We start from the raw sequence: 10,901 nt of genomic DNA, 5'->3' as shown, positions 1-10,901 counted from the left end.
TTGGTGTGGAGCGCTGTCCCTCCGTGTTTGCTGACAGCAGGTGGAGGCAGAATGCAGGCCGGGAACAAAGTGTTTCATTGTTTGGTTGCACAATAAGCAGGAGGAGGAGCAGCTGCAGGCCTGCAGGGCACAAAAACAACACACAGAAACAACAGACAGGCTGCGACACGATGGCAGGAATCCGTTGGACGTGGGAAAGAGGACACTTCGGTTTGAAACGATGAATCAGATCTGAGGAGGGGGGGACACCCACTCACCTCAGAGACTCAGGTATGGACGTAGATTTCGAAAGGCACATACAAAATTCCTTTCAGCCTGCCCCGAGGCATGGTGGGGGTGGGGGTATGGGTGGAGTGCTGCGCTGGGGCGGGGGCCGTATCTGAATCCCTCCCTCACCTGCATAAAAGCAGCTTGAGCTGGTCTCCGGTTCATTCTCTCCTCGTCTCTGTCCAGAGCAGAAAAAAGTCTCCAGCATGTCCAACCTGTCCTACCGTCTCTCAGGATCTCGCCCCGGCTCCATGAGGGCCGACAGCATGTACGGCGGCGCCGGGGGACACAACGTCCGCATCTCCAGCACAAGCGCTTCCAGGAACTTCTCCTCTGCTGCCGCAGGTCTCGGGTCTGGTGGCTTCGAGCTGGCCGACGCCGTTGATATCTCAGACAACAAGAAGATGGCCATGCAGAACCTGAACGACCGCCTGGCCTCCTACCTGGAGAAGGTGCGCAACCTGGAGACGGCCAATGCCAACCTGGAGCTGAAGATCAAGGAGTTCCTTGAGAAGAAGACCAAAGTAGAGGGGAACGACTACTCTGCCTACTACGCCACCATAAAGGACCTGCAGGACAAGGTGAGAGCAGCTTCTTTCTCATCTGTAAACATGGCGAAAATACCAAAGTGTATCATGAGGAGGATCTGGGGAGGGCGTGCGGCGGCTCGTCCTGCCGGAGCTCGGCTGCTGCTTGATGGTTTTCCATGTCAGACATGTTGCACTTTTATATGTGGTGACGTTTTTGGCTCGAGTTCGTTCTCAGTGAAACGTCTTGGTGAGATGCCACTAAGACGAGACACAAAAGAGAGAATAGAGCTGTGAGGTCATGTGAAACACGGGAGGTGCGTGAAACCGACCCCCCTCTCCGACGCGCCCTGCAGCAGGATCTGTGACTTCCTGCAGGTGCGGCCACACCCGAGGTCACCTCTCTGGTTGTACATGAAACCACGAGGGGGAATTTGTTTGCACTTTGCATATTCTTATTGTTTGTTAATCATTTCTGCAGCAGGTGGTGAACTGGCGGTGAGGCCGGGGCAGGGAGCCACGCCTGTCACATGATATCCTCATCCCAACAACACTCCACAGTTAAGGCCTGAATATTTCCTCCTTCTGTTTTAGATCCTGGACGCCACCAACACAAATGGATCCCTTTACCTGACGATTGATAACGCCAAGCTGGCTGCTGACGACTTCAAAATGAAGTGAGTCACTTTCAATTTTCTGGGGTTAGTGCACGTCGAATGCACTGCTTCAGTATTTAAGCTGCATCCACCACTAAGCAAAGAAACTCTAAAGGATGGATTCTGAATTCCAAGATCAGAGTTCTGATGTTTGGGACTGAGCATCTCCAGAAATATTTGCAAGTAACCCTAAAACTCTCTCATGTGACCACATGCAAAAAAACACCCACCATCCACACCAGGCTTCCCACTGAGATGTAAAGTAGGTCCAGCTCCCACAGCTCCCACGGTTTGGATGACTCATTCGATGCTGCTCGTTGCTGTACAGGTACGAGAACGAGCTGAGCATGCGTCAGAGTGTGGAGGCTGACATCGCTGGGCTGAGGAAGGTCCTCGACGAGCTGACGATGACGAGATCCGACCTGGAGATGCAGATCGAGTCTCTGAAGGAGGAACTCATCCACCTGAAGAAGAACCACGAGGAGGTGGGAGTAAAACCAGAGACCAACTATGAAGAAAATAATAATTAAATGGATGAAATAACTATGATTGCACATTTATAAACTATTAGACTTAGAACAAGCTGATGTGTTTAGAGAGAAGACTGAAATTCAAGACCCAAAGTAAAACTTATTGCCTGAATTATTAGTTATTAAAGCTCCATCTCTGCATTACGGGCGATGCTTTCTTCTTCCGCAGGACTTGCTCGCGCTGCGCTCCCAGATGAGCGGTCAGGTGAACGTGGAGGTGGATGCTGCTCCTCAGGAGGATCTGAATGCAGTTATGGCCCAAATCAGAGATCACTACGAGAACGTTGCTACCAAGAACCGCAGAGACCTGGAGGCCTGGTTCCAGACCAAGGTGAGACTTAACCGCAAAACAGCCATGAATTCGTCTGAGATACGATCTGTTTAGACAAACACAGCTGAAACAGAAGCTCTTTGTGACAGCAAAGGCTAAAAGATGAGTTTTCCCCAGTAAAACTTAGAGTTTATTAACGCAGTCTAGTGGCAACAGGAGGAACTGCACTCAATCTCTGATTTAGTAAAAAACTGTAAAGATCTATTAGTAAAACTTTTACTCTTAAACATTGATTTTGCTCCTACGTGCTCGTAGAGTTAAAGTGTCCTGGCATAAGGCAACATATTAAATCAAGCCAGCAAAGTGTCGCCTGCATAGGTGCTGATGTTGGTCCTGCAACCATTTCAGATGTGTTTCTGACTTTTGTGTGCGTGCGTCTGTGTGTGTCTGTGTGCGTCTGTGTGTGTGTGTGTGTGTGTGTGTGTGTGTGCGTGTCTGTGTGTGTCTGTGTGTGTCTGTGCGTGTGTGTGTGTGTGTGTCTGTGCGTGTCTGTGTGTGTGTCTGTGTGTGTCTGTGTGTGTGTGTGTGTGTGTGTCTGTGCGTGTCTGCGTGCGTCTGTGTGCGTCTGTGTGGGTCTGTGTGTGTGTGTGTGCGTGTGTGTGTGTGTGTCTGTGTGTGTCTGTGCGTGTCTGTGTGTGTCTGTGCGTGTCTGTGTGTGCGTCTGTGTGCGTGTCTGTGTGTGTCTGTGCGTGTCTGTGTGTGTCTGTGCGTGTCTGTGTGTGCGTGTCTGTGTGCGTGTCTGTGTGTGTCTGTGTGTGCGTCTGTGTGTGCGTCTGTGTGCGTGTCTGTGTGTGTCTGTGTGTGTCTGTGCGTGTCTGTGTGTGTCTGTGTGTGCGTCTGTGTGCGTGTCTGTGTGTGTCTGTGCGTGTCTGTGCGTGTCTGTGTGTGTCTGTGTGTGTGTGTCTGTGTGTGTCTGTGCGTGTCTGTGTGTGTCTGTGTGTGTCTGTGTGTGCGTCTGTGTGCGTGTCTGTGTGTGTCTGTGTGTGTCTGTGCGTGTCTGTGCGTGTCTGTGTGCGTCTGTGTGCGTGTCTGTGTGTGTCTGTGTGTGTCTGTGCGTGTCTGTGCGTGTCTGTGTGCGTGTCTGTGCGTGTCTGTGCGTGTCTGTGTGCGTGTCTGTGCGTGTCTGTGTGTGTCTGTGTGTGCGTGTCTGTGTGCGTGTCTGTGTGCGTCTGTGTGCGTGTCTGTGTGTGTCTGTGCGTGTCTGTGTGCGTGTCTGTGCGTGTCTGTGCGTGTCTGTGTGCGTGTCTGTGCGTGTCTGTGTGTGTCTGTGTGTGCGTGTCTGTGTGCGTGTCTGTGTGTGTCTGTGTGTGTCTGTGCGTGTCTGTGTGTGTCTGTGTGTGCGTGTCTGTGTGTGTCTGTGTGTGCGTGTCTGTGTGTGTCTGTGTGTGTCTGTGTGTGCGTGTCTGTGTGTGCGTGTCTGTGTGTGCGTGTCTGTGTGTGTCTGTGTGTGTCTGTGTGTTTCCAGTCTGATGAGCTGAATAAGACGGTCACTGAGAGCACAGAGGTTCTTCAGTCTTCTCGCTCTGAGATCACAGAGCTCAAACGAAGCCTGCAAAGTGTGGAGATCGAGCTCCAAGCGCAGCTCAGTATGGTGAGTTTTAACCTTTGACTGCTGACTTTTCCTCAGTGTTCGATTCTGCAAATCTTCTGAGACTCTTTCTTCTCATCCCCAGAAAAAGTCTCTGGAGCACACTCTAGCCGAAACCCAGAGCAGGTACGCCAGCATGCTGGCAGGTTACCAGCGGCAGGTGACGTCTCTTGAAGAACAGTTGATGCAGCTGAGGGCTGACCTGGAGCGTCAGCGACAAGATTACCAGATGCTGCTTGACATCAAAACCAGGCTGGAGATGGAGATTGCAGAGTACAGAAGGCTGCTGGATGGAGAACTGGACAGGTGAGCAGGCACACGTCCATCATCAGGAACCAGCTACTGCTACACGTTTCCCACTGATTTGGTTTCAAACACTTTGCTACTGATCTCTGATTAAACGTCCTAATATGAAAGTTAGCAGATGCACCTCTGCACTGATCTCAATCAACTGCTATGTTGAATAACAGCACAGGTAGCTTTTGCTGAAAGGATGATACATTAACTGGATTTGTGTCTCTGTGTTTCCCACAGCTCGTCTTCCTCCAAAACCACCACTCGCAAAGTGTTGATTATCACCAAAGAGATCACTGAGGACGGAGAGGTGACCACTGAAACTCAGGAGACGAAATGAGACGACAAACATCCGTCAACACGTTCCTAAACGTTCTCAGAAGTGCACAAATAAAACTCTCCTGATGAACTGATCAATGTGTGTGTTTCAGTTCTCTCTCCCTCTGAGCAGCGACATTACACTTTTTAAATGTCTAAATACAGTTAAATGAATGAACATCAACATTCAGAGCTGCAGTTCCTCTAACGTCCAGCAGAGGCTCCAGCATTGAATCCGTCCCCATAAATGCAGCAAAAATTACAGATTACACACATTTGCAGACAAATTATAGACACTTACCCTTCATCATAACTGCTGTACAAAGTGAGGAGGTTTTAAAATTCTCTTAGTGCTTGCCTGTCTGCTGGAGCAAAGCAGGCGACTCCATGTCTAAAAGCAGCACAAATTTTATTTGTCACGTATGCAATCATAGTACAACACGCAGTGAAATGTTGCTGTGCAATGCCGACCATAAAAAACTAAACATAAAAGTAAACATAAAACTAAATTACCAAGAAATGTACATAATATTCAAATTAAAATGTAAAACTTTACAGTAAAATTTAAGGTAAAAAAAAAAACATAAATTCAAAGTGCAGATGAACAAATTTAGGAAATTATAAAGTGCAAATAAACAGTTGCTGATGTATAAGAGAGAGTCCAGCCTGTTCTGGTCTTAAGGAAAGCGCTTCCCAGACCTCAACAGTGAGAAGAGTCCATTGTTGGGATGGGAGGGGTCCATCATGAGCTTCCTGGCTTTGGTCTTGCACCACGTAGTGTAGACAGACAGCAGGTCAGGAGGCTCAGAGCTCACAGCTGAGAAACAAAGTCACTGAGGTCCGTCAGTCTGGCTTACAGAGACATTTCTAAGGCTTTCCATTGGAGAGCTGCAAGGGGATGATCCCCGAAACGTCTGGGGAAATGTTCAGTGGACTGATGAGACAGAAGCTCAATTATGTGGAAGGTTCGAGTCCCGCTACATCAGCGTCAGACTAACGGCGTTTCATAACGGGACCATCAGAGCAGCAGGCGGACGCGGTGCTGCGATGGTCTGCTTCAGGATGACTCGCTGCAACTGGTGGAACGTGAATTCTACTTTGAGTTTCCGTGTTTCACTCCAGCTGTGAACTGAATTGTGGGATGCAGATCCTGACACGGAGCGGCTCTCGTGTGATCTGATTGGTTGATTTGCAGCATCAGTATTTGCAGACAGTCTGAGTGTGTGTGCTGGTTAGCAGCAGTCGTCCTCAGCTTTATGACAGTCGTGCATGCAGGACTGCCATAAAGTTTGCTCAGGTGTGTTTTCTTACCTGCATGAGTGTAAAGGTCTTTGTTCAGCAGCTCAGTGAGTCACTGACGTGTGACAGCAGGGAGTCGCCGCTCTGCGATGCACTTCAACAGAACTGATCAGACTTCTTTCAGTGTGACTAACAGACCAGCACAGGACCGATAACACCGATAAGATCCACCAAACACATCCAGACATGTTTGTTCAGAGCTGCAGCTCTTTGTGTACTCATTACACATGAAGGGAAATATCTGAAACCTTTAGAAACAATCGTTATTGATTATGGCTTCTAGGTCGTGAAAAACTATTACAAGATTTTCCTCATTTGGATCAAAAATGTTTCTGGAAAGCACATTAATGCTCTCGTGTTCGGTCGGGGCTCCTTTAATACGAAGCATAGCATGGAGGCGATCAGCTCACCTGGATGTTACCTGAGTGTCTCAGACTCTGTGGGGTTCAGGAGAGTTGCTGGAAAATCAAACACAGTAAGAACATCTGACCTCAGGTCTGACGCTGTGAGCAGCTCATAGGTGCTGCTGCACGAGGAAATCAGCAACTCCAGAAAGCTCGTCAGTGGATGAGCGCACGAAGCCCTCCGAGATCTCCTGACAGATGTTTCACTGACACCACGAACCAACCACCAGCACACGACCCCAAATCCATCTGTGCCTCTCTCGACTTCCTCTGGTGTCTCAAGTCATTTTGTCCTCGCCCAGGTAAGCTTCTCCTGCCGCTGTCTCTGGTTCAGGTGTGGCTTGATGTCATCAGTATGACAGTCAGAGCTCCTTTCCTTAAGATGTGTGTGAACTGTGACGCTCTGACCCCAGCACTCAGCGTTTGGTGATCTTATATGTGCAGCACTAAACTTGCTTTAATTTATGGACCACACAGCTCAGATTCCCACAGAGCATCAGATACAGAGAGTTCTGTCATTTATACTGATGATCAACAAAGTGCCAAGAGAAGTACGCCACGAGGAGTCAGGAAAGCGTAAATAACATGATTTAGTCCGGAAACGGCACGACGGGTGTGACTGAAGAGAGGTCGCTGAAGGAGAACGACGGTGTTTATATAACAGAAACAGTTTTCATTCATAAATAAACAGTGACTGTGTGGTTGAGCTAATAGTTTCTGGATAAATCTGGCCCTCGGGCAGCGCTGGGCTGCTTAAATTTAATTCTTCTGCTCTGTGACGATGAAGATATTTAATAAAGTCAAGGGAAAGCAGCTCACTCGTCTGTCGGCAACAAGCAAAGTCTTCGGTCACGATGCTTCGTCAACATCTCTGACAACACGAGGCTCACCAATGATGGCCTGAACAACCACCTGGACTCTTACCTGGAGAAGATCCTTGAGCTCCAGGAGGCCCTCGCTGAGCAGGAGCAGAAGATCAGGAAGCTTTTGCATAGCCTTCACCAGAGAGCTGCAGAGCCAGGCGAGGCCACATCAGCCTCCCTGGCAGCCCTGAACGTGCCCAGCTCAGTTTGGGTCGGGTTCACGGTTAGCTGAAGAGCCTACAATATTCGCTCTGGTGTTGGTTCCACCAATCACACATCAGCCATTTCAACAAAAGTAATTTTAAGCCCAAACAGCATGTTCAGAAAAAAGGAATCGATTCTGCGGGAAAAACAGAAATCGTTAATGTGACTCAGTCCAAATGAATCCCAGACCCATGGTATGAATGGGTATCAATTTTAAAATGATAGTTGTTGTATTAGAAAGCTCAGGTGCCAACGCCACCCACCCAGCAGGGTGACCCCCCCCCCACCATCTGTTTGTGGGTTAACTCCTGTGAAAACTAGCTGCTGATGTGACGATCGCTTTGACTCCACGATGTGCTCCGAACCTGTTTGCAGGAAATGTTTGAGATGCAAACAGGATGATGAGTGTTTGCAAAGCAAACAGCAAACTGGTCTGCTGAGGCGTGCGTGCTGGGAAAGGTGTCAGGTATTCCTGATGATGTAAACAAACACCCGGGCCCTATTTCAGGAAGCCGGTTTAGAAAACTCAGAGTTAAAAATGCTACAGGGAACTATGTACCTGTACATTAATGCTGTGGAAAGACTTCCTGTTCACATAGTCTCCTTCATTTACTGAAGGAGCAATGATTGGAATGTGAGTGCCATCTGTACAGCCAATCACGCCTGGGAACCGTGAGAATAAATGTAAAATTTAAGTAGTAGTCCAAGTATCACCACATCATACATTAAGTTTTGTTCATCCTGATACCTGCAATTTTGTGGCATCCCTCTTTGATGAATCTTGTGGGTCTATGACCGGGGAACACCACAAACGAGTACAGGAGACGTTTCAGTGCAACTGTAACAGTCCTGACTGCCCGACAGACGGTAGCCTTGGAAACGTGCTCAGCGTCATCAATATTATACAGAAAGCTCCCGTTTGCAAAGAACCGAAGTGCAATACAAATAATATGTACAGAACTGAGAGGATGTCCGCGATGTGTCACATGAGCAATATTAGGCCTGAGGATGTTATTCAAATAAATTATAGATTGTGCTGAAAAACGGTAACGTTCGCACAGAAAATCATCAGGAAATGATAAAATGTCCAAACGCGCTCTAATCACTCTCTCCCGGCGGAGAGCTCTGCGGAGAATTTGGGCTTCAACATCTACTGGCTCTTCAAGGAAGGAGCACGCCATGTCTGACACTTCCTACTGTCAGGTTTCCGACAAAGAGGCGGAGAACATCAGGGTTAGTTGAAGTAAACCTGCTAGGGGGCAGGTTAGCTTCACGGAGTGTGTCGTCATAGTAACTCACTCAGAATTAATCTGAACTCGCTTTGTGAAACCGAAAACCCAGAGTTTCCGTTAACTCAGGATATACTTACTCAGAGTTTGCACTAAACCGGCTTCCTGAAATAGGGCCCAGGGCTCTGCAGTCTGTTCACACCTACAGGCCAGTGGACACTCTTTCAGTGATGAGGATGTAACATCCTGGACAGGGAGGAACGCTGGTTTGAGGGCGGAGTCAAGGAGGCCATTTACGTGAAAAGGGAAAGACCATCTCTGAATGGAGGAGGGGCCTAAGGGTACATCTGTCACCATCTTACATGCTGTGATTGCAGCCATTCCCCAACTCTCTGTGAATGGGACTCATGGTTATTGATCAGTGGTCATGAGAATTTGCATAATTAAGATTAAGGAACTGACCTCACAGCCCATTGTTCCTTCAGTGGGCTGGTTTCAGTCATTATGTAAATGTCCTGTTTATAAGGTTGAAAGCTGCGGTCAGCTGAGACTGAAGACGTCACCTGATGGTTTACGACACCAACTGTCTGCCATCTATAATCCAGTTTTGAGATCCTTCCCAGACGCCTTAACACCCACTCACATCCTGGGCCATCTGACCTCAGGAATTCGCATGATAAGGTGGGGCCAGGTTTCACAATGAACACACCCGAAACTCTGGCTGATTGGGACCCACACCCAGTTTCCCACCTTGGCTCAGGCGATTAGAGGATCATCAGGGGTCCTTTTGTCCCTCTGTGGGGGGAAACTCCCACTAGGTTTATATCTGGGACTCTCCACCATTTGACCTTAGAACTGAAGAAGCTTCTCGGATGAGAGGTGAAACGTCTTCAAGCAACTTAAAGAAGTCCAGACGCTTTTCTTTGCAAGCTCCTTTGACTACGATGACCTGGATGACTGAGAACCTTCACAGACATGATGACGAAACGTTTCTCCCTCTGAAGACGTCCAGATGAACAGAATCAACTTTTGGAGATTCACATATGATGTTTTTTGTTTAATCCCAGATATGAAAAATTTGCGACAGCAGGTAAAAAAATATGATTTTAAATGTATTAATTTAAAAATGATCGATAAATGTATTTACTGAGGTCTGAAAGCAGGACCTGCAACCTCTGCACCACCAGACCTCAGCCTGCATGTGGTAAAACACTGACCCCTAGTGGGGAGTCTGCTGTTATTACAGTTAGTTTTTCAATGATTTGGGGTTTTTTGTTTGTTTGTTTTTACAAAAACAACAACAAACAAAACAAACAAAATGTCCCCCAAAAATAAATAAATGACAACAAATAATTCAATAAAATGGAAGGATAACAAACTCTCATTATCTGAGTGAAAAGGCTCGATTTACATACTGACTTTTATGCCCGGCAACACTTTCATAATCAGATTTCACCAAAACAAAGATACAATAAATTATAGATAAATGAATAATGATAATCTCTTCCGTTTCACATTTTTCTGATTTTCAAACATTTTTTAACATGTCTGCAGAGTGCAGCACGTCCTTCATGAATTTTATTTTTAAATTTATTTATTTATTTTCAGATTTTTTTAACTATTTGATTCTTTTAAAATATTTCCTCCAAGTTAAGAATTCATCTCTCTGATTTCAAACAATGGAAATTCTTTTGAAAATCATCAGAGCAGAACAGCTAGATCATACAAATCTGCATAAAAAACAGATTATTAGCATTAATTTAGATGAAGTCCGCCAGCAGAATTGATCACAAACAAAAATTCATTCTCTTAATTTAAACATTACTCATCAGTATTTTATCAGTATTTCTTTTGTTATAATTTATTAATTATTTGTGTCAAATGATTTGACCAAGCTCCCACTAGAGGGCGCTGTCAGGTAACTTTAGCCTTCTGCAGAGCTTCTTAGCTTTAGTTTCACTTCAGATCAAATCAGCGTGTTTTAATTGCATCCATTTCACTTGGAGTAAAAAGGAGTAAAACTGTAACAGAGCGGAACAGGCATCGCAGCAGAAAAAGACCTGATGAAGAAGAAGAGAAAATGCACAATTGTTGGGCCCTGATGAGCTCGCCACCCTCTGATGTGGTCGCCGGCCTCAGGGACCAAACTGTGACTCACAAAGTGAAGCAGGAGCTCCATTCAGCATGAAGACAGTAAAACATCCCAGCAGAAACAAACTGAACATGTTTCTACTCACAGCAGAGTCTCAGAGGTGAAGCTGTTCAGTGAAACGCTGCCCTCTGCTGCTCACAGGAGGAAACACAGCCTCCAGCTTCAGCCTCTCAGAGCTGCAGCAGAGCACTGACACAGGAATCTATCCAGAGCTGGGAAGTAACTAAGTACAAATACTT

General features: G+C 46.9%; 1 protein-coding gene across 1 annotated transcript; it reads left to right on the top strand.

Moving 5' to 3' along the window:
- Nucleotides 1–424: 424 nt before the first annotated feature.
- Nucleotides 425–4,606, top strand: LOC147333276 (keratin, type I cytoskeletal 50 kDa-like). The gene is made up of 7 exons (XM_086290357.1): nucleotides 425–848; nucleotides 1,389–1,471; nucleotides 1,779–1,935; nucleotides 2,150–2,311; nucleotides 3,777–3,902; nucleotides 3,985–4,205; nucleotides 4,434–4,606. The coding sequence occupies exons 1-7, from the start codon at nucleotides 474–476 to the stop codon at nucleotides 4,531–4,533; spliced, it is 1,224 nt and encodes a 407-aa protein (XP_086146483.1). The 5' UTR covers nucleotides 425–473; the 3' UTR covers nucleotides 4,534–4,606.
- Nucleotides 4,607–10,901: the final 6,295 nt, after the last annotated feature.

This window comes from Aulonocara sp. 'chitande type north' Nkhata Bay, linkage group LG4 (genome assembly GCF_057382095.1).
Source record: "Aulonocara sp. 'chitande type north' Nkhata Bay isolate Kocher_YH1m ecotype deep benthic linkage group LG4, A_spYH_male_GT1.1, whole genome shotgun sequence".
Lineage (NCBI taxonomy): Eukaryota > Metazoa > Chordata > Actinopteri > Cichliformes > Cichlidae > Aulonocara > Aulonocara sp. 'chitande type north' Nkhata Bay.
This window is presented reverse-complemented; position numbering and strand designations above follow the sequence as displayed.